Source organism: Callorhinchus milii, unplaced genomic scaffold (assembly GCF_018977255.1).
Source record: "Callorhinchus milii isolate IMCB2004 unplaced genomic scaffold, IMCB_Cmil_1.0 Scaffold20, whole genome shotgun sequence".
Lineage (NCBI taxonomy): Eukaryota > Metazoa > Chordata > Chondrichthyes > Chimaeriformes > Callorhinchidae > Callorhinchus > Callorhinchus milii.
The window spans coordinates 11,794,274-11,817,881 of NW_024704761.1; the positions used below are offsets into that span (position 1 = coordinate 11,794,274).

The window sequence follows — 23,608 nt, forward strand, 5'->3', positions numbered from 1 at the left end:
TAGAGGGAGTTCCCATGGAAGATGGCTGGAGTGGGAGTGGGGGCTGGGGTGAGGGGGAGCGTGTGCTGGGCATTGTGTAACATGGTTAAATTAAAAGGCAGAATAACAGCAGATGTTTGCTCCTCACTAACCACAGCTGACATCCGAGGCGAGGGATCAAAGAAGATGGATTTAGATGCGAGATTCACACAAACATCAGTGACCGGCTGGGCTCACATTTCCCTGACGCTGACTTACACAACATCTGTCTCTGTAACAGCAACTCTGTGTGTGTGTGTCTGTGTCGGTGTGTGTGGGGGGTGGCGGGGGGGGGGGGGGGGGAGAGGGGCAATCACACTGAGGCACCAGAACCACAAAGTTCCACTTCAAATTCTTAGTCTGTGAGACCATTTCGCGCTTAAAAACGTAACACAATGGAAAATTACCCCAATTCAGTCTCAGTTCCACAATAATAATAATCCTTTCATTGACTGACTACAGACCAGTCGGCCTAACGTCAGAAGTGGGGAAACTTCTAGAGACTATAATCCGGGAAAATAAATTTTCATTGCAAAAATATGGGTTAATAAAGGACAGTCAACACGGATTTGTTAAAGGCAAATTGTGACTAAGGAACCTGATACAAGTTTTTTGATGCAGTAACGGAGAGGGTGGGTGAAGGTGGTGCAGTTGATGTCGTTTATATGGATTTTCAAAAGGCGTTTGATAAAGTGCCACATAAGAGACTTGTAGCAAAATAGAAGTCCACAGTATTAAAGGGACAGTGGCAGCGGATACAGAACTGTCAGGGAGACAGAGAGCAGAGAGTGGTGAACGGTTGTTTTTCTGACTGGTGGGAAGTGCAGTGGTGTCCCCCCGGGGTCGGTATTGGGACCACTGCTGTTTGTGATCTATATAAATGACCTGGACTTGGGTATAGGGAGCACAATTTCCAAGTTTGCAGATGATACTAAGCTACGAAAAGTAATAAACAGTGAGGAGGACAGTAACAGACTGTAAGAGGACACAGATAGACTGGTAACGTGGGCCGACACGCGGCAGATGAAGTTTAATGTGGAGAAATGCAAAGTGATGCATTTTGAGAGGAAGAATGAGGAGAGGCAATATACGCTGATGGGACAATCTTACAGGGGGGGAAGGGACAGAGAGACCTGGGGGTCATATAGGAAATGTTTGAAGGTGGCCGGACAGGCAGATAGAGCTGTTAAAAAAGCATCCGGGTCACTGGGCTTTATGAATAGGGCATAGAATACACAAGTCAGGAGGTTATGATGAACCTTTATATAAAACACAGGTTAGGCCTCAGTGAGAGACTGTGTTCAGTTCTTGGCCCCACACTTTATGAAGGATATCAAGGCACTAGAGAGGGTGCAAAGAAGATTGACCAGGATGGTACCAGGAATGAGGGACCTCAGTTATCAGGAGAGAGAACCTTGGAGTATTCTCCTTGGGACAAATTATGAGGGGATTTGATAGGGTGAATAAAGGGAAACTATTCCCACTGGCGGGTGGGTCAGTAACCCGAGGACACAGATTTAAAATAGTTGTTAAAAGAAACAGAGGGGAGGGGAGGAATTTTTCACACAGCGAGTAGTTGGAATCTGGAATACAGTGGTGGAAGCTGATTCGATAACAACTTTTAAGTAGATAATTATTTGGGGAGGACGAGTTTGCAGGGCTACGGGGAAAGCGCGGGGTTTGATTTGGATTGATTTGGAAGCTCTTTTCAAAGTGCCGGCACAGACACAATGGGCTGAATGGCCTCCCTCTGTGCCGTATAATTCTATGATTCTATGATTTGATACAGCGCCTTATCACATCTTCGAGACGTCTCAAAGCTCTTCACAGAATATACTGTAAAGCGAATTGACTGTATATTCTGTGGGCGAAACCCGGCAGCCAATTGTGCACAGCAGCGTCCACAAACAGTCGTGGAATAAGTGACCAAATTATTATCCCTGGATAACCCAATCGACTAACAACCGGGTTCCTACTTACTGGTAGGTAAACAGAGGCGTGTGGAGAAACTTCCCTAAAGTTTCGTCCTGCACTGGGAATCAAACCCTGGTCCTCTCACTGAAAACCAGTTGCAAATGAAGCCTGAAGCCCACCCCCTTCTCTCTCTCTTCCGCCTGCAGTTACCCCCCCACCACCACCCGAGCCCTCACCTGTGTGACTCGGTGCAGCTCTTCGCTGAGTTGGCTCCTGCTCCTCTCCGACTCACTCAGCTCCTCCTGAACACAGAGGGGGGGTTACGGTGAATACTGACCCACACACACCCTGGCCTCGCCCCCCAAAGTCTCGCCTCCCCCCAGTCCCCAGTCTCGAGCCCCCCCCTGGCCTCATCTGCCCGCCCCCCCAACCCCACTGCCTTGGCCCTCCCCGGGCTTCTACCCCCTCTCCCATGTCACCCCACCCTCCCTTCCGAGCGTGAACTCTAATGCTACTCTGGACCTTTACCTCTGGCGAGGGGGGGGGGGGGGGGGAATGTGGCAGCCCCTCGCTCTCGTGAGTGAAGGGAGCCGGGGGGAGAGGGGGGAAACGAGTTGATCTGGCTTCTGGCTGAGGAACAGAGTGAGGGGAGTGAAGCCGGAAGCTGATGTAAACCAGGGATTAGATTGATCCCAGGCCGAGCCTGGGGGTGGGGGTCTCTCACGGCTGGCCTGAGGCAGTATAGGGGCCGCTCATTCCTCTCACCTTCAATTTCTTCACCTCCGTCACCGCGTTGCTCCACTCCCGTTTAACGCTTTCTAGCTCGTCCTCCTCCCCCTCATCACCTTCCGTCACCTGCGGGGTTCCCAACATTTACACACAGCGTTTAGTCTGCTGCACACGCACACGTCTCACCCATACGTACTCACACGCACTGCTCACACGCACACATGCACTCACGCACACATGCTCACACCCACATGCACTCACCCACACGCACTCTCACCTACCTGCGCTCACCCACGTGCCTCACACGCACCTCACACGCACACATGCAATCCCGCACACACGTGCTCACATACACCCACGTACTCGCGCTCACTCACACATGTGCTCATACACGCCCATGCAGTCGCTCACATACATGCTTACACACGCACACATGCTCAGACACACACACACACACAGACACACACACCCAGACATGTGTGCGTACAAATCAAATTAAGTCTGAATTTAAAAAATTCCAAATTTGTGCCCAATTCGCGGCTGCCTCAGTGTGAGCCATTCACAGACAGACAGCAACATCTGGTGGCACAGCATCAGCACTGCACACGTCTGTCCCTGTGTGTAACCAAACCAGGGGTGGGGGGAGAGAGCGAATATCACCCCTCCTCTCCCTACAGTAAGGTACAGCATAGTACAGGGGAGAGGGGGGGGCGCTGGTTAGGCTTGTGTCACGCTCTCTCTGAGAAAGACAGGATGCTGGAGGGCAAACTGTTGTCTCCGTTGTTCTTGTGTTCTCTGTTGTTCAACCTGTCCACTCCCTCCGCTCATCGGGCTCTGGCCTGCTCCGAGTCCCCCCCCAACATCAGCAGTTGGGCCTTCAGTCTCTCCGCCCCCACCCATTGGAACTCCGTCCCACATTCCATTCACCTCGCTCCCTCCCTCCCTCGCCACCTTCAAGGCCCGACTCAAGACCGTCCTCTTTGACTTTACCTTCGGTTGGCCAACCGCCCTCCCTTACCCCGGTCTTTCCCTCAGCCACCCGCCGCTCGGGCCCAAATCCCTGTCTGTCCAGTGCTTTGGTGTGTATGTGCATATGTGTGTGTATGTATATGTGTGTGTGCATATGTGTGTGTGTATATGTGTGTGTGTATTTGTATAAATATGTGTATGTGTGTGTGTGTATATATGTGTGTGTTTGCATGTGTATATGTGTGTGTGTGCATGTGTATGTGTGTATGTGTACATATATATATGTGTGCGTGTGTGTATGTGTGTGTGCATGTGTATATGTGTATGTGTGTGTGTGTGTGTGTGGGTGCATGTGTGTATATATGTGTGTATGTGTGTGCATGTGTATATGTGTGCGTGTGTGTATGTGTATACAGGGGTTGGGCTGACCTGTTCCACTGGCTCTGCTGTCTGTCCGCGTGTGGACACGTCCCCGCTGGAGAGTGTGATGGAGCCCGGCCCACTTGTAGCCTCGTCCAACTGCAGGCGGAAAACATCGCGGGCTCCCTGTACAAAGTCTATCACAGGAGAGAGGTCAGAGTCACACCCTCCGCTCAGTGTTAGAGACACAGTAAAGCTCCTCTACACTGTGCGTTCGTCCACACTCCCAGGTCAGGGTTACAGACACAGTAACACTCCCTCTACACTGTGTGTCCATACTCCCAGGTCTGTGGGAAGCGGTGGGGGAGAGGATGAGGTTGGGGTTGAGCACTATTTGCTACCATGCCTCTCGCTGCTGCACACACTCAGCACTGATGAGTAGCTCAACCATATTAATGGGGGGGGGGGGTGTGGCAGTGAGATTGTGAGTGTGCTGTGTCTAATGCTGGGGGGCAGTCTGCAATTTGCTCCCTGTTTTCCCCTTCTCTTCCCACTTTTCCCCTCTCTCTCCTATGGTTTTGTCTCCTTTCTTTCCCCCATCATTTATTTCCCCTTTTCCATCTGTCTGTCTGTCTGTGTGTATGTGTGTCTCTGTCTGTCTGTCTCTGTGTCTGTGTGTTGTCTCTGTCTGTTTATCTGTCTTTCTGTGCGTGCCTGTGTGTGTGTCTCTATCTGTCTGTCTGTCTGTCTGTCTGTGTGTGCGTCTGTCTGTGTGTGTGTCTGTCTGTCCGTTCCTCCACTGACCTCCGTAAGCCACTGTACCCATGGAATCCACCTGGATTCTCTGCCGCAGGCTCTGCTGCTGCTGCTCCGTTGTCTCTATCCCGAGGTATCCCAGCGCCTGCAAAACGGAGGAGACACGTCAGCATGGCTTGGCCTGTGTTTTATCACCAGTGGGAACCTGTCCCAAAGCCGAGAGGATCGTCCCAGTGACGTACCGTCTCCAGCTTCTCCACCTTGAGCCGGACTGAAGGCGTGAGAGAGGCTCGGCGGCCACGAGGCAAACAGCTCTGTCGCCGCGACGAAGGCACGTAACCTACAGCAGAGACACAGACAATTACATACACACACCCCGACACACACACACACCCCGACACACACCCCCCGACACACACACCCCGACACACACCCCCCCCCGACACGCACACCCCCGACACGCAACACACACACCCCCCGACACACATACACACCCCCCGACATACACTCCGACACACACACACACCCCCCGACACACACACGCACCCCGACACACACACGCACCCCGACACACACACGCACCCCGACACACACATGCACCCCCGACACACGCACCCCGACACACACACGCACCCCCGACTCACGCACCCCCGACTCACGCACCCCCGAATCACGCACCCCCGACTCACGCACCCCCGACACCCACACAACAGCAACAACAACAAGATTCCATTTATAGAGCGCCTTTCACGTCGGGAGGACGTCCCAAAGCGCTGGACAGTTGGGTCAGGACCCGAGCCTTGGGGGGAGAAATGATCGGGGGGAGGGAAGGGAGGGAGCGAGGAGGGGGGAAATGGTCAGGGGGAGGGAAGGGAAGGAGCGAGGAGGGGGTAGAGAGTCGAGAGCGGAGCTGAAGGCCCGGTTGAAGAGAAAGGTTTTGAGACCGGTCTTGAAGGAGGAAAGGGAGGAAGCGGCGAAGGCACTGGGGATGGAGTTCCAGAGCCTCGGGGCTGAGAGGCTGAAAGCCACTGATGGTCGGGCGGTTGGGGCGGGGGATGTGGAGCAGACCGGAGCCGGAGGAACGGAGGGTACGTGGGGGGATAGTAGGTCGGAGAGGTAGGAGGGAGCGAGGCCGTGAATGGCCTTGTAGGTGAGGGTGAGGATCTTGAATTCGATCCTCTGGGGGATGGGGAGCCAGTGGAGGCGAGCGAGGGTGGGAGTGACGGGGTCGCGAAACACCAACACATACCTCGATACACACACACACACCCTGACACACACACACACACCCCAATACACACACACACATACAACCCGACACACACACACACAACCCGACCCACACACAACCCGACACACACACAACCCTACACATACACACACCCGATACACACAGAAACCCCCCCCGATACAACACAGACACCTCGATATATACCCCCGCAACATATAAACACACCAATTCAAACACGCACCCTGAAACACACAACAACAACTTGCAGTGCCTCTCACACAGAGCAGGGTCCCAGAGCACACATACCCCAACTTACACACACACTGATACACAGACACACACACACACACACACTGACATCAACAAACTGATACGCGCACCTCGACACGCGCACAGCGACATGGTAGCTCCCAGCGTGGTCTGCCCGGGCTGGCACGCTGCTGTGTGCGGAGGAACATCAACAATATTCACCCGCTGGGCAGCACAGTACTGACAGGCAGCACCGGGTGGCGCTCTCGCGCCCCTTCCTCCTTCCATCCATTTACCGGTTCCCAATTCCTTTTTTTCCCCAATCGGGTGTCTGACACATACGGAAACCCATCACCTGCTTAAGAGTCTCCAAACCAAACTGAGAATTCCACACATCCCACCGACACATGGAAATCCCAGAGATAACTGTTGGAATGGAATGCACTCTCTCCCTGGAGGGAAGCATCCTGCTTATTATTATTATTACCTAATTCCAGAGAGTATTAGGCGCAGGTTGGCAAGAGCCAAGGCTTGGGGGGAGCCCAGAGTGGGCGCTGAAGTCTAACCAGCTAAACCCATTGATAGCAACTGTCTGCCAATTTTTCCCCTTACTTATCCATCTAGGACCACCCTATCCGTCAGTTGGGGCTTTGGCTGCAGGGTTAACAAGAGCTGAGGGGGAGGATTCTCTGCCCCCAGGTCCTGTCGATGGGCCGGGCCAGGCTGCCATCAGCAGTGAGTGCCCCGGAATATATCAGGAAGAGAGGGCTGGCTCGATTTTGTTGCCAGCCGAACATGTCACCTTGGAGCCACTTCAGCTCCAAGGAGACCTCACTTAGCTCCGCCCTCCCCTATACCTCCGCAATGAGGATTGTTTCCCAAGGTTTCCTGACAAACAGAAGGGGAAATCGAATCCTGGACAGAATGGGAATGGATTCCCGGCTGAAGTGGAAACTCTACCTCCCCCCAATCGCCTGTGATGTGAAATTTGCTTTACATGTGTAATTTGTTGTTGTTGTTTTTGTTAATATACATCCGCGAAGTGTTGGAGGAGGAACATGGGCTGACCCTGTGTTACCTGTGGTCTCGCTGGTGTTGCCAAGCTGTGACATGATCGCGGACCTCTTACTTGTCGCTGTAACCTGAAACAGACACAGTGTGACGCTCGACATGATTCCTATCCCGTTCCTTGTGCCCCCTCCCACCTCCCCGTACCCCCCACCTCGACCCGGCTCAGTCCAAGTGATCCCTACTCAGTATCTGGGCTTAGTTTAACATTATCAAAAACATAACTAAATTAATATTTGCCCTTTGCCTATACACACTCTCTCTGTGACACTGACTTTGACTCTCTCTCTCTATCTCTTTGTCCCCTATCGCTCTCTCCCCGACTCTTTCTCTCTCTCGCCCCACCTCTCTTTCTCTCTGTCTGTGACTCTCTTACCTGGCTGGCTCTGGCTGAGATGGCTGAGTCGCTGGGGGGCTGTGGAAGGGGTGATGACTTGGGGTGGTGAACGGGGCTTTTCGGGATGATGTCACTGCTGGTTGGTGAGGGCGGTGTGAGCGAGGAGGGGCTCGGCGGGCGCTTCCCCCGGATGAAGCCGATCTCCAGACTGGGCTCCGACCTGAACAAACAGACAGGGATCATCAGCCTCAGCCTGGGTGGGGGAATGGCCTTGTAGGTGAGGATGAGGATCTTGAAGTCAATCCTCTGGGGGATGGGGAGCCAGTGGAGGCGAGTGAGGGTGGGTGTGATGTGGTCCCGAAGCCTGGTGCGGGACAGTACACGAGCTGCAGAGTTCTGAATGACCTGCAGTGTGGAAGGAGGGCCGGGAAGGCCGGCGAGGAGAGAGTTCCCATAGTCCAGCCTTGAGGTGATAAAGGTGTGGACCAGAGTTTCAGCCGCGTGAGGGGTGAGGTAGTGCCGTAGTCTGGCGACATTCCGGAGGTGATGGAAGGCGGTGCCAGTTGTGGTGCGGATATGAGGGAGAAAGGACAGCTCAGGGTCGAACAGAACCCCGAGGTTCCTGATGGCTTTGAGAGGTGGAGAGTGCAGCCTTGGATGCTGATGGTGTCAGCGCCTGAGGTGCGGAGGCGCTGACGTGAGCCAATCAGGAGGGCCTCAGTTTTGCGCACGTTGAGCTGGAGAAAGTTATCTCTCGTCCAGGACTCGATGTCGGACAGACAGCTGTCAGGACATCGGGGGTCGTGGAGTTGAGGGTAGAGGAGGAAAGGTAGAGTTGGGTGTCATCCGCATACATGTGGAAGTTAACCCCATGTCTGCGGATGATGTCACCACAGGGGGAGCATATAGAGGGTGAAGAGGAGGGGACCGAGGACAGAGCCCTGAGGGACACCGCACGAGACAGTGCGGGGGCCGGAGGAAAAAACATTGTGGAGACAAAGTGAAGACGGTGGGAGAGGTACGACCTAAACCACTCAAGGACAGGGCCTTGAAGGTTGAGGTGGGAGTACAAGCGGTGGAGGAGGATAACGTGGTCGACCGTATCGAATGCTGCCGATAGGTCGAGGAGGACGAGGAGGCAGAGGGAGCCCTGGTCACAGATGGTCAAGATGTCATTGACCAGGGCGGTTACTGTGCTATGGGCAGCACGGAAACCCGATTGAAGGGGTTCGAATAGTGAATGGGTGGAGAGGAAAGAGCGCAGCTGGGAGGCCACAACTCGTTCCAGGACCTTGGACAGGAAGGGGAGGTTGGAGATGGGCCGGAGATTGATAGCTGTGACGCATTAAGGGAGGGTTTTTTTAAGGTGGGAGTGATGGTGGCAGTTTTTAAGGGAGTGGGAATAGAGCCAGAGGAGAGGGACAGGTTGACGATGTCTGTGATATGTGGGGCAAGGAGGTGGAGCTGGGAGATAAGGAGTGGAGTGGGGATGGGGTCAAGGGATTATCCTGGAGTAGAAGGACGACTTGGCCGAGGCTAGAGTGGAGTGGTAGATTTTGAGGAGGTCCAGCCAGATTTGTCGGTGGACCGTTAGGCCAGATTTGACCAGATACACAGTAGGGTGTATGCGGGAAGCGGGGTCGGGGGGAGGGGGTGGGGGGGTAGAGGTTGGGGGGATGGGGGGCAGAGGAAGGGGGAGAGGAAGCAGAGGAAGGGGGAGGGGTGGGATTGGAGTGAGTAGGATGGGAGGGGGAGGAGTTTGGTGGGAGGGGTTTGGAGTGAGGGTGGGAGGGGTTTGGAGTGAGCGGGAGGGTGATAAGGGGGAGAGGGGAGGGGGAGAAGGGGGATGGGAGAGAGGGATAGGGGGAGCAGCACCTGAGTTTGAGGCGGGTCAGGATGCTTTTGGCCTCCTCCAGGGTGACACCGACCAGAGATTCCTTGTTGATTGACACCAACTGGTCCCCAGGCCTCAGCCGCCCGTCCTGAGCACAGCAGAGAGACAGCAATCAGCCCCTCCCCCAGCAATCAATCAGCCCTCCCCCAGCAATCAGCCCCCCCCCAGCAATCAGCCCTTCCCCCAGCAATCAGCCCCGCCCCAGCAATCAGCCCCACCCCAGCAATCAGCCCCCCCAGCAAGCAATCAGCCCCCCCCAGCAATCAGCCCCCCCCCAGCAATCAGCCCCCCCCAGCAGCAATCAGCCCCGCCCCCAGCAATCAGCCCCTCCCCAGCAAGCAATCAGCCCCTCCCCCAGCAACAATCAGCCCCTCCCCCCAGCAATCAGCCCCCCCCCAGCAATCAATCAGCCCTTCCCCCAGCAAGCAATCAGCCCCGCCCCAGCAATCAATCAGCCCCGCCCCCAGCAAGCAATCAGCCCCCCCCCAGCAAGCAATCAGCCCCTCCCCCAGCAAGCAATCAGCCCCTCCCCCAGCAATCAATCAGCCCCGCCCCAGCAATCAATCAGCCCCGCCCCCAGCAATCAGCCCCACCCCCAGCAATCAGCCCCGCCCCAGCAATCAGCCCCGCCCTAGCAATCAGCCCCGCCCCCAGCAATCAGCCACGCCCCAGCAATCAGCCCCGCCCCAGCAATCAGCCCCGCCCCCAGCAATCAGCCCCGCCCCCAGCAATCAGCCCCACCCCCAGCAATCAGCCCCGCCCCCAGCAATCAGCCCCGCCCCCAGCAATCAGCCCCGCCCCCAGCAATCAGCCCCGCCCCCAGGGAGGAGAGAAGAGATGACAGATTATGTGCAAGTGCTCTGGTTGTGTTGACTCCCGTGACCTCTCTCCCGCCCCCCCCCACCCCGAGGACCCACTGACTGACCTTGTGACAGTCTCTGCCGGGGATGACCTCCTGTACGTAAACCATCGGCCCCTCCGCACGGTTCGTTCCCCCCACAATGTTCAAGCCCAGACTTGTCTCCTTGGCAACAGAGATCAGCTCAACAGCCGAGTCACTGAACAACAGAGAAAATTGGGGGAGGGGAGGGGGGAGGCGAGGGGGGGGGACGGAGGGAGGCGAGGGGGGGACAGGGGGGAGGAGAGTGGGGAGGAGGGGAGGGGAGAGTAGGGGGGTGGACGGGGAGGAGGGGGAGGAGGACGGGGGAAGGAGGGGGAGGAGGACGGGGAAGGAGGGGAGGAGGACAGGGAAGGAGGGGGAGGAGGACGGGGGAGGAGGGGGAGGAGGACGGGGGAAGGAGGGGGAAGAGGACGGGGGGAGGAGAGGGAGGAGAGAACTTAGATCATACAATAATAATATATTAATAATCCTGACATTTGATACAGTGTCTTTTGTCGGAAAGACGTCTCAAAGTGATTCACAGGATACACTATAACTGTACACTGTAGTGACTGTGTGTTTATAAGGAACCCGCTGCTCTTTTCTGACCTCTTCGCGGGATCTTAAACGTCCGCTGTAATGGACACCAATGGGAACTCCTCACAACGAGACGCCCAACTCGTCTCCTTGGAGATCAGCTCAACAGCCGAGTCACTGAACAACAGAGAAAATTGGGGAGAGGGGAAGGGGTGGGGGGGCGTGTGGTTTCCCCCCTGCAGCTCCCCCTGGAGCACCACCCTTGACCGAGAGCTCAAAGCCCCCGATTTAGGGCTGGAACCCACAGATTTTATAGCGTAGAGAGTGTGACTGTCTCTGAGCAGCCTCTGAGGTCTGGGGGAGCAGGACCCCACACTCCGCGGGTCAGATACTTACCTGATGGAGAGGGGGAGCGAGGGGGTGGTGGGGGAGCAGGCCACGTTGCTGTTGGTGATGATGTCCTTTGGGCTCAGCAGCTGGGGGCTGGGGGAGCTGGAGGAGGAGGAGCTACTCTCCGCGTGTTGTTTACCTGAAAACAGAAACAGCTCGTTTGGGGAGAGACTCACCTAAAGAGGCCATTCAGCCCATCTCACACCCCCCCCCACCCCACATATTCTCCCCATCTCACACCCCCCCCCCCCCACCCCACATATTCTCTCCCCACTCCCTGCCCCCTGCTCTCCCCCGTCCATGCTCTCCCCCTGGTACTATCCCCCTGCTCCCTCCCTCCCACTCCCTCCCCACACCAAGCTCCCTTCCCCCCGCTCCCTCCCACCGCTCCCTCCCCCTGCTCCCTCCCTCCGCTCCTTCCCCTCCCCCCCGATTCCCTCCCTAGCCACTCCCTCCCCCCCACTCCCTCACCTCCCCTCCTTCCCCCTGCTCTCTCCGTCTTGCTCTTTCTCCCCCACTCTCTCTCCATCCTGCTCTCTCCACCCCGCTCCCCCACTCTCCCCCCTGCTCCCTCCCCCCGCAGTGTGCAGAGAGAGGGAGAGAGCGAGATGTACAGAGGGGGTGATGGGTTAGGAGGTGTTTCAAGGCCTCACCAGCCTGGGGAGTGGGGGAGCTCTGAGATGATCCGGTGTTACTCTGGGATCCGTAGTTCTCCATCAGCTCCTCAAACAGCCTCCTGCGGGAGAGGAGAGAACAGCGAACAGTGAATCTGCTCACACTCCAATCCCCTCCGCTCCCTTCCCCCCCTGAGCCATCAGCTATTTTCACAAGATTGACTCAGGCGAAGAAGACCCTTTGGCTAATCTGACTCATCATCTCCAGAACACCCCACTCTTACCATCCCTCCATCACAGCATCTCGCTGTTTAGTATGGAGGGAGGGTCAGTCTGTTTCAACTTGTCCAGAATAGTAAAACCAGAGGACATGGGCTGTGATTGAAGGGGTAAATTCAGAACAAATCTTCGCAAACACTACTTCAGTGAGTGAAAAACAAACCTGTGGAACAGGCTCCCTAAGGAGATGATTGAAGCAGGAAATGTTGATTCTTTCAAACACAGATTAGATCATTTTCTTTTAAGAAATAACACTATGGGATACAGTACATAGGTAGTTCGGGAATATGTGCATGCGACGGGTAGGATGATGGAAGGCGAATTAGATGGACCCCGGACTTCTTTTCGTTTAACATTTCTATTCCTATGAGTCCCAGTATCTTGGCCTCAACCACCTTTCCCCGTTCCACTTGTTAATTCTGCTCTGGTTAAACATAAACTTCCTGGTGTCTGTCCTGAAATTGTCCTTTGTGACTCTAAGCCCCCGCTCTCTGAACTTTGACCTAAATCTCTCTGCCCTGCACCCTGAGCACCCCCCCACACCCCACCAATTTTAAAACTAGTCTGACCTAAATAAACATTGCAGCAAAAAAAAATCATTAAAAAAAAGCATTAAAAAAACATTATAAAAAAAGCTGGAATTAAACAACAAATTTCATTTAAGCAAACAGCCTGTGTTACTGAGCGTCACTCTCTCGCTGAGAGCGGGCGGGGAAAGGGTTAATAATTCTGCTCTGGGCAGAGATTTGCGGAGTTATTCCATAAGAGGGTAAAAGCCATTAAATTAATTTCCCAGTTTGTATTTTCATTTTACTTTTTAATCCTGTGGCGAGCAGGGAAATAATCCCTCCTGAATGTAGGGCAGGACAGCAGTAACCGCACACAACACAGGGATTACTGCGTCTTACACAATCACACAGACCTGCAGCCGCTTAACAATGTGCTTACAGTGGGCTGTCGGTATCCTTCGCTCACACCGCACAGTAGTGAGGCAACCGTGCATCAGCAAGCAAGCCAGTGATCGAGCGAGCGAACAAGTCAGGTCGTGTCCTCAAGAGTCTGTCTCAGCTATAAACAGGAGACACGTTCTAGGAAGAGCACCATGTCAACGGAATGCCTTCCCGCCCACTCTGACCGCACTGACTCCCAATAATAATAATAATCCTTACATTAGACACAGCGCCTTATCATGTCTTTGAGACGTCTCAAAGCGCTTCACAGAATATACTGTAAAGTGGAGTGACTGTTTATTTATGGGTGACACACGGCAGCCAATTGCACAGCAGTGTTTCACAAACGTGGATTGACAGTCTATCCAATTTACAGTATGATCCTGTGAAGCACTTGAGATGTCTCAATGACTTGCTATGTGGACTCAGTGTTTTTTTACATAGAAGAATGTCTCAAAGCACCTTACAGGAAGCCTGTGGAAACCCCAATAAGATGGGAGGGGATGGGGGACCTTATTATCCACAGGGAATTCTCACTTCTACCCCCACCCACTCCGTGACTGAGGCCACATCTGAGTGACCATGCCGAAAATATTCTTGAGGAATCAGGCAGGGAGCCGAGAGCGCTGGCCGGCCCGGGCTGTGCAGATACCTGGGTTAACGAGAGTGGGTCGGTCAGTGTAGAGCGGATTAGCCACAGGTAATGAGGTCACACACATTGTCCCCATTACTCTCTACCTCACGTGGAGCTTTAAACCCTTTCGGAATCTCATGCTGATAAAGCCTCAATCACCGTGTGCTGAGACACCAAAACTATACTCCCTGAGGCGCTGTGCCTCCCAGCTCAGGCTGTGCGTGATGGTGCCCTGGGTCCTGTGTGTGTGTGTGTGTGTGCTTGTGTCAGGATGTGTACTGATGTGTGTGCTGGTGTGTGCATACGGGTGTGCTTGTGTGTGTATTGATGTGTGTGTGGTATGTGTGTGTGTGCGTGTATATGTTTGTGTGCGTGTGTCAGGTGTGTATTGATAATGTGTGATGGTGTGTGTGTCCGTATTGATGTGTGTGTTGGTGTGTGTGTGTGTGTGTTTGTGTGCATTTGTATTGATGTGTGTGTTGGTATGTGTGTGTGCATGTGTATTGATGTGTGTGTTGGTGTGTGTGCTGTGTGTGCGTGATGTGTGTGTTGGTATCCGTGTGTGTGTGCATGTGTATTGATGTGTGTGCTGGTGAGTGTGTGAGGGAACTCTCCCATACTCGAGTGGGAGGTGGATTGAACTCTCCACATTAATGTGAGGCGTGGGGGACAGTTTAATTATATGGGGAGAGATGATAAGGGTCGGGGTGGATGATAATATGTGAATGTTTGGAGAACAGTCGGGGGTGGGGGGGGGGGCGTGTGTGGGGAGGAGCAGCGGGGGCATCGGAGGTGGGGATAAGCAGAGACAAGTCCCAGGGCAGTGTGTGATGAACGCTTGTCCTGAAAGCATCTCTTAATCCCATCACCTCAGATTGTGTCTGGTACGAAACTGCTTCATATCATGTGACTCGATGCGGGGGGGGGGGGGGAGAGGGCTACTTGCTGATGTTTGTAACTGGGGGTCCATTAATGGTGGCTTCATGACTGATTTCCCCCCTCCCCCCGACAGCCTTTCCCATTGCTCCCCCTCTCACTCCAGACATGGGGAGCGGTCCCGAATAGCCCCAACACTGCGGGAAAATACTGACAATTCAACTCGGCCGCCGAGGTCCAGACACTGAGTGATGGTGTGAGTGAGCGACAGTGAGTGTGAGAAAGAGTGTGCGAGAGAGTGAGAGAATGTGAGAAAGAGTGTGAGAGAGTGAGTGAGTGTGAGAAACAGAGTGTGAGAGTGTGAGACAGAAAATTTGAGAGAGTGAGAGAGAGTGTGCAAGAGTCAGAGAGTGCAAGAGAGAGAGAGTGAGTGAGCAAGAGAGAGCATGAGAGCGCGAGCAAGAAAGAAAGAGAGAACATGAGGGGGAGAGAGAGAGAGATTTACAAAAACAACTATTTTTATCTCAAGTTCATAGAAATCCTGATCCACTGTAATCTCGGCCGGTGTAAAGTTGCTCAGTGGAAATGAAGTCGTTTATGAGTGGATTTGTCACCAAACACCTCCATACCTCGCCACCCCGAACAGCCCCAATCCCTGCCAGCGCTGGGGGTTGGGAGACACTCAATATAATCATCCTTGCATTTGATACAGTGCCTTATCATTCCGTGGGAACGTCTCAAAGTGCTTCACCGAATATAGTGTAAAGCAGAGTGACTGTGTGTTTTGTGAGTGAAACGCGGCAGCCAATTACGCAGAGCGACGTCCCCACAGACATTCGTTGAAGTGACCAAATTTTATTATTTTTTGAAGGGATTATTACCCCCGAAAAGCGATCGGCAATCTAGTAACTTACTGCTGGTAAACAGAGGCGTGTGGAGTAAGGAAATTTTCCTAAGGTTTCACTTTACCAGAAATCAAACCCAGGTCCTCTCGCTTATGAGGCGAGTGCTGTAACCACTACACTACAGGACGTCACTGACACTGTGCTGTGTAGCCTTCCACACAGCTTTGGTCAGATGTAAATCTGCTGTTTATAATAATAATAAATAAATAATAATAATAATAATTCCAGATAAGGAGAAGCTGCTGTCGGGTGAGGAGGAGTTTATATCGTATTACTAAGTCATAGCTTAAAAAGGGGCAGAATAAGGAGGGAAAAACCCCAAAGCTTTAATACACTAATCAGCTTTATTTGTAAAGGCACAATTAGCACAGACATCATTCAGCTGATCAAACACACTCGCTCATATCCTTCAGCTCCGAGCCACAGGCTCCAAAACTCCCAAAATACTAGGCCCCGGCTTCACACAGCCTGAAACTCTAGGCCGGGCTCCTGGGCTCCCTACACCCCGGTCCCAATGCGCCGGACGCTCACTGAGCCGCAGTCTGAGCAGGTTTGCGAGCGGCATTCCCACATCCCGTTCCCCCCGCAGCGGGAGGTGCTCCTTACCTGGATTCATCATCTCGTGCGATCATCAGGGACATGTGATTGGAGGCCGAGGCCATGCGCAGGATCTCGACGGCCCTGGAAGAGGTTCAGACAGAGACTCATGTTACAGCACATTGAGACAACGGTAACCTCCGGGGAGGCCCCACACGCAGCTCCTCCTCCAAACCCGCTGACCAAACACCAATCTATATTCGAACAAGTGCAGCCCTGTAGCTCAGTGGTTAGAGCGCTCACCTCGCAAGCGAGAGACCTGGGTTCGATTCCCGGGCAAAGCAAAACCTTAGGCAAGTTTTATTTCACACGCCTCTGCTATAGGCAGTGAGTAGGAACCCAGTTGTTAGTCGGATTGCTTTCCGGTGGTAATAATCCCTTCAAAAAAAGGATTGTGAGTGGGGGGGGGGCGGGGGAGGGGAGTTTTGCCGGAGGAGACGTTACCGTTCATTTGTGGCTTCTTCCAGATCCTCTCCATTCACCTCCAGGATTAGATCCCCCGCCTGCAGACGGCCTGAGAGAGAAGCCAGAGGTTACTAACTACCGGCGGTCAGGCTCCCCCCACTGCCACTCACACTGTCCCCACCACCCTCCCCCAGCTCCCCAACCACACGCACACGCATTCCCCCTCCTTTACGCTCACACCCCCCCTTCCACAGTTTAGAAATATCGCTGGGGGAAGGGAGGAGGAGGAGGGTTGTTGTGCCCCTCTGACATTGACCAGCAGGTGATCAGCAAGCACCATGGGAGGACTTTAATGTCCACAGGAACAGCTGGACAAGGTCTGACATCTCGTCCAATGGGCAGCACCTCCCACAATGGAGCACATCCCCCAGCACTGCTCTGGAGCATCAACCTGAAGTGTGCAAGTTCACTTCAAAGTACCTGACTTGGGGGTGTGGGGGACGTCTGAATTGAACCCAAAGTGTTCTGAGCCAGAGGTGAGGAACTGATCCAGCCAAGACACGGCACATGGTGGACTGAACCATCTCCTTCCTCACCAAAACTCACCGTCCTGCGCCGCGATCCCACCCGGTAATATCCTCTTGACGTAAATGCCACATTCCTCCTCTGTCTGCTCCCGGTAACCACCGATCACACTGATACCTTGGGCACAGAGAGATGGCATCATCAACCACTGAGGAGAGTGGGTGCGGGAATAATAATAATAATAATTCTTGCATTTGATATCATAGAATCATAAATGATACAGAACAGAAGGAGGCCATTCGGCCAATCGTGTCTGTGCTGCTCTTTCAAAAGAGCTTCCAAATCAACCCCACTCCCCCGCTCTCTCCCCATAGCCCTGATCAACCCCACTCCCCCACTCTCTCCCCATAGCCCTGATCAACCCCACTCCCCCGCACTCTCCCCATAGCCCTGATCAACCCCACTCCCCCACTCTCCCCCATAGCCCTGATCAACCCCACTCCCCCGCTCTCGCCCCATAGCCCTGATCAACCCCACTCCCCCGCTCTCTCCCCATAGCCCTGATCAACCCCACTCCCCCGCTCTCTCCCCATAGCCCTGATCAACCCCACTCCCCCACTCTCTCCCCATAGCCCTGATCAACCCCACTCCCCCGCACTCTCCCCATAGCCCTGATCAACCCCACTCCCCCGCTCTCGCCCCATAGCCCTGATCAACCCCACTCCCCCGCTCTCTCCCCATAGCCCTGATCAACCCCACTCCCCCGCTCTCTCCCCATAGCCCTGATCAACCCCACTCCCCCGCTCTCTCCCCATAGCCCTGATCAACCCCACTCCCCCGCTCTCTCCCCATAGCCCTGCAAACTTGTCCTCCCCAAATAATTATCTACTTCTCGCTTAAAAGATGTTATCCAATCAGCTTCCAACACCCTTTCAGACAATGCATTCCAGAAATACAGCGTCTTATTACGTCTTCGAGACGTCTCAAAGAGCTACACAGAATATACTGCAAATTGTAGTGACTGTATATATTGCGCATGAAACGTGGCAGCCAATTGCGTACAGCGGTGGTTCAAAACACAGTCTTGGATTGAGTGACCAAGTTATTATTATTACTGCTTTTTAAGAGATTATTACCCTTGGAAAAGTGATCTACCAATCGATTAACACCCGGGTTTCTACTCACTGCTAGATAAACAGAGGCTCATGTGTGGAGGAAATGTGCCTAAGGTTTTGCCCTGATCCACCCGGGAATCAAACCCGGGTCCTCTGGCTTGCGAGCCTTTTGAGACGACTCGAGCTGCAGGGAACAGCAATACTCTGACGGCAATTCCTCACGGGAATTCTTTCCCAGGTGAAAAAAAACAGTGGGAGTGGCGAGTGGGAAGCTATTGCCATAGCAATCGGTGCCGTGTCCAGAATTCCCAGTACACGTGGAATTTCCGAGAGCAGACGGAGGAGAACATCCTGGGATTTGGCAGAATCCTGAATTCAACCGTTGATTTAAGAGTCTACTGGAGTCAATATAGACCCGCTGGGATTTATCCCCGTGTTTGGGTTATTCCGGGTTCACTCTCCGCTCTGTGACCACCACCACCACAACAACAACAACAATTTACATTGATATCATCAGGAGCACGTGTGAGAGCTGGCCGGATGTCGGGGGGGGAAGGTGACTGAAAAAGCAGTGGAATAGTTTGCATGTTTATTGATGTTTCAAAATGTCTCACGTCAATACAGTTAAGTGTAATAATAATAATAATAGTAATAATAATCCTTGCATTTGATAAGTGCTTTATCACATCTTCGAGACATCTCAAAGCACTTCACAGAATATACTGTAAAATGAATTGATTGAATATTTTGTGGACGAAACGCAGCAGCTAATTGAGCACAGCAGCGTCCCACAAACAGGCGTGGAGGCGTGGATTGAGTGACCAAATTATTATTTTTTTGAAGGATTATCATCCCTGGAAAAGCAATCTGCCAATCGACTAACAACCAGGTTCCTACTTACTGCGAGGTAAACAGAGCCGCGGGCGGAGTAAGGAAACTTGGCCAACATTTCACCCTGCCCGGGAATCAAACCCGTGTCTCTCGCTTGCGAGGCAAGTGCTCTAACCACTGAGCTACAGGACTAAGTATCTGGAATGTTAACAGTATCAGGTCTTTCAGTTGGATCCGAGAGGTACAGAGGCACTCACACTTTGGATTTTAATGCTTTGTACCGTGACGGGTTCATATAGTAAAGGATAATTGGAAACATTGATGTTAAACAATCTCTGAAACTCTGCCACATCACTTTTGTTTTCAAATCCCTATTCTGTCTGATCAGATTGCTGTGTGGTCCGCACTGCGCCCAGTGAGGAGAAACAGTCAGCAATGGTTTATACGCTCCCACTGTAAGCTGACAGACAACTGACAGTCTGTAAATTCAAGTTCAACAAAAGGTAGCATTTGAATCAGGGGATTTAATCATTGGAAAACAGTAAAACACAATAATATCCACATTATTCTAGTGCAATCCTGTTATGATGCTCTTCTTCATAATAATACTAATCATAATAATCCTTGCATTTGATTTAGCGCCTTATATAATTAAGTGTATAATATTCTGTGTCTTTCTGTGTGTGGGTCATCTTTCCGATGTGAAGGGCGCTCTACAAGTGTAATTTATTAGTGTAGTGACTGTTTGACTCGGCTAACACGATGGCCAAGGCCCAACTTACCCAGGCCGTTCTCACAGTCGGAGAAATCCACCCGCTGCACCGCCCGGTTGATGCCATAGGGGCCCATGATGGTCCTGAAACACAGCGAGTGAGTTACACAGTGAGGCCTTCCTCACACTCCCCTCCGTCCTCACCCTCCATCTTCATTCTCCCCTCCTTCCTCATCCTCCCCCAGTCCAGCCCGTTAACCACATGTGGGGGGGGGGCTTCAAACTCTGACACCCCCACAGCCCTGACCCTACACGCCCAGAGCCGCCAAACTCAGACCTCACCCCCAGATACCCAGATCCCCACACAACCAGAGCCCCACCCCCACACAACCAGAGCCCCACCCCCCCACAACCAGAGCCCCACCCCCACACAACCAGAGCCCTGCCCCCACAAAAACAGAGCCCCGCCCCCACATGCCCAGAGCCTCGCCCCCACATGCCCAGAGCCCCCCCCCACATGCCCAGAGCCCCGCCCCCACATGCCCAGAGCCCCCCCCCACATGCCCAGAGCCCCCCCCCACATGCCCAGAGCCCCGCCCCCACACGCCCAGTGCCCCACCCCCACACAACCAGAGCCCCACCCCCACACAACCAGAGCCCCGCCCCGCACACAACCAGAGCCCCACCCCCACATGCCCAGAGCCCCGCCCCCACATGCCCAGTGCCCCGCCCCCACATTCCCAGAGCCCCACCCCCACATGCTCAGAGCTCCGCCCCCACATGCCAGAGCCCCGCCCCCACATGCCCAGAGCTCTGCCCCCACATGCCCAGAGCCCTGCCCCCACATGCCCAGAGCTCCGCCCCCACATGCCCAGAGCCCTGCCCCCACATGCCCAGAGCTCTGCCCCCACATGCCCAGAGCCCTGCCCCCACATGCCCAGAGCCCTGCCCCCACATGCCCAGAGCCCTGCCCCCACATGCCCAGAGCCCTGCCCCCACATGCCCAGAGCCCTGCCCCCACATGCCCAGAGCTCCTGCCCCCACATGCCCAGAGCCCTGCCCCCACATGCCCAGAGCCCTGCCCCCACATGCCCAGAGCTCCGCCCCCACATGCCCAGAGCCCTGCCCCCACATGCCCAGAGCCCTGCCCCCACATGCCCAGAGCTCCGCCCCCACATGCCCAGAGCCCTGCCCCCACATGCCCAGAGCCCGCCCCCACATGCCCAGAGCCCTGCCCCCACATGCCCAGAGCCCCGCCCCCACATGCCCAGAGCCCCGCCCACACACACCAAGATGCAAGCCCAAATTTCCTTGTGGTTAGCTTATAGAAAACATGCAGAAGACTCTGTAACGACTTTTACACAGGGAAATTGTAAACTAACTACTGTTTAGAAAAAGTTCACACACACACATTCACGCACTCAAACATATACACATACACGCACTCAAACATGCACACACCCACTCAAACATATATACATACATACACATACGCTCACACACACTCTCACATATACATATACACATACTCATGCCTCACACACACACATATACACACTTACACACATACACACACTCATTCATACGTACTCACATATATACACACACATATACACTGTTACATACACATGCACTCACACACACACAGACACACACAAACCATAGACACCATAGATTACAATTATATTAATAATAATCCGTGCCTTCGACACAGCGTCTATAACACTGAACTGTCTTGGTGTATTTCACAGGGAGATGCTATCAAGTGTAGTAACTGTGTCCATTGTGCCCGGGCTCTCCCTCTACCCCTTTAATTTTCCTGAACCTGGTCGATCGTTTGATACAAAAAATGTTTTCATCCCCTTCCTCATTCCTCGTCGGCAAAGTAAAGGCCACAGCTATTGCACACCCAGGAGCTCTCTACCACCAGATGCCCAGAGAGAGAGAGAGCGACCACCCCTCAGAGTCTGCCTAAATTGCGGGGGAAGGGGATTTGCCCCAAAATATACAGTCACCACACTTTACAGTATATTCTATAAAGCGCTTTGAGATGTCTCAAAGATGTTATAAGGCGCTATATCAAATGCAAGTTTTATTATTATTATTATGCCAATGGAGAGAGGACGGGATATACCAAGGAGTTTGTCAAGTGTCTCTGCATTTGATATAGCGCGATAAGGCACTGTATCAAATGCAGAGAATAATAATCCTGGCAGTTGATACAGCCCCTTGTTAAGTCTTGAAGCGTTTCACAGAATATACTGTAAAGTGAATTGACTGTATATTCGCTGGACTGGAGAAACTCGGCAGCCAACTGTGCCCGGCAGTGAGTAAGTGTCCCACAAACACTCGTGGATTCAATGCCCAAATTATTATTATTATTTTTCATTTTCCTTTTTTTCTCCTGGAAAGTGACAAACTGCGGTGCAGGGGCCTGGGGGGTGGTGGGGGGGGTGGCTAGGGGTGGGCGGCTGTCAATGGCAAGTTTGGGGACGTGGGGCGGGGGGCTGGGGGGGATGTCAATGACAAGCTGGGGGGCTGGGGGGGGGGGATGTCTGTGGCAGGCTGCGGTGTAGGACGCTAGGGGTTGTAGGGGGCTGGGGGTGGGGGGGGGCTGGGAGCCGCTTACCAGTACAGCAATGACAGACCATCAAAGTGCTCCGGCTCCGCTTCATCTGACTGCGGCAAGATGGACATGGTGTGGCCGGGGTTTTACTGCAGCCGCTGGGGTCCCGGGGAGAGAGACAGAGAGAGACAGACAGAGAGCGAGAGAGAGACACACACAGAGACAGAAAGAGAGACAGACAGAGAGCGAGAGACTCAGAGAGACACACAGACAGACAGACAGACAGACAGAGATAGAGAGAGGGACAGAGAGAGCCAGACAGAGAGAGAGAGAGACAATCACACACCAATAAATTACACTTGTATAGTGCCCTTCACGTTGGAAAGACGTCCCACACACAGAGAAAGACACAGAACACAGAGAGAGACACACACCGAGAGGGACAGAGAGAGATACTCAGAAACACAGAGAGGCACAGAGAGAGAGAGACACACACGCACACAGAGACAGAAAGAAACAGAGAGAAAAAAACAAAAAGAGACACAGACACACGACGAGAAAAAAAGAGAGGATAGAGACAGAGAGAGTCGCACACCGCGAGCTGGGGAGGGAGCTGAGCGGGGTTTGCTCACACATGGCCGGGGAGGAGAGGAGGGGAGAGGATTACTGTGTATTACTGTCTCTGAGGTACTGACTGGGCTGTGCTCTGCCATCCTGACATCACACCTCACAATCCTCTCTCTTTCTCTCTCTCACACTCACTCCATCCAGAGCTGAGCACCAGAGCGGGTACAGCAATGTGTGTCCCCCACCCTCCCAACACACATACACTGACACCCCCCATACAGAGCATTGACCCCCCACCACACACTGACCTCCCACATGCATTATCCCCCACACATACATTGACCCCTCACACACACACACTGATTCCCCATAAACATTGACCCCCCACACACTACCCCACCACATACATTGACACCCCACACACACTACCTCCCCACACACACTGACATCCTCACATACCTCCCACATGCCTCCATATACACTGAGCCCCCCACACACACACTGACCCCCTCTCACACACACCCTAACCCCCCACACATAACCCCCGCATACACTGACCGCGCCCCCCACACACTGACTGCGCCCCCCACACACTGACCCCCCCCACCCCCACACACACTGACGGCCCAACACACACTGACTCTCTCCCCCCACCACACACAGACAGCAACTCCCTTCTCCGAAACACTGACTGTCCAGC

At 53.7% G+C, this 23,608-nt stretch overlaps 1 protein-coding gene across 1 annotated transcript in view; it reads right to left on the bottom strand.

Annotated features, from left to right (window-relative positions):
* stxbp4 (syntaxin binding protein 4) overlaps positions 1–23,608 on the bottom strand; it is a 31,390-nt gene that overhangs the window by 2,890 nt on the left and 4,892 nt on the right. The window contains exons 3-17 of the mRNA XM_042342573.1: positions 19,846–19,919; positions 17,199–17,294; positions 16,632–16,701; positions 16,197–16,271; positions 11,986–12,068; positions 11,339–11,471; positions 10,451–10,583; positions 9,507–9,613; positions 7,671–7,851; positions 7,305–7,368; positions 4,989–5,086; positions 4,795–4,891; positions 4,060–4,187; positions 2,698–2,787; positions 2,169–2,234 (exon numbers count right to left, since the gene is read on the bottom strand). Coding sequence (XP_042198507.1) covers positions 2,169–2,234; positions 2,698–2,787; positions 4,060–4,187; positions 4,795–4,891; positions 4,989–5,086; positions 7,305–7,368; positions 7,671–7,851; positions 9,507–9,613; positions 10,451–10,583; positions 11,339–11,471; positions 11,986–12,068; positions 16,197–16,271; positions 16,632–16,701; positions 17,199–17,294; positions 19,846–19,912 — 1,488 coding nt within the window. The 5' untranslated portion in view covers positions 19,913–19,919. The remainder of the gene's footprint in view (positions 1–2,168; positions 2,235–2,697; positions 2,788–4,059; positions 4,188–4,794; positions 4,892–4,988; positions 5,087–7,304; positions 7,369–7,670; positions 7,852–9,506; positions 9,614–10,450; positions 10,584–11,338; positions 11,472–11,985; positions 12,069–16,196; positions 16,272–16,631; positions 16,702–17,198; positions 17,295–19,845; positions 19,920–23,608) is intronic.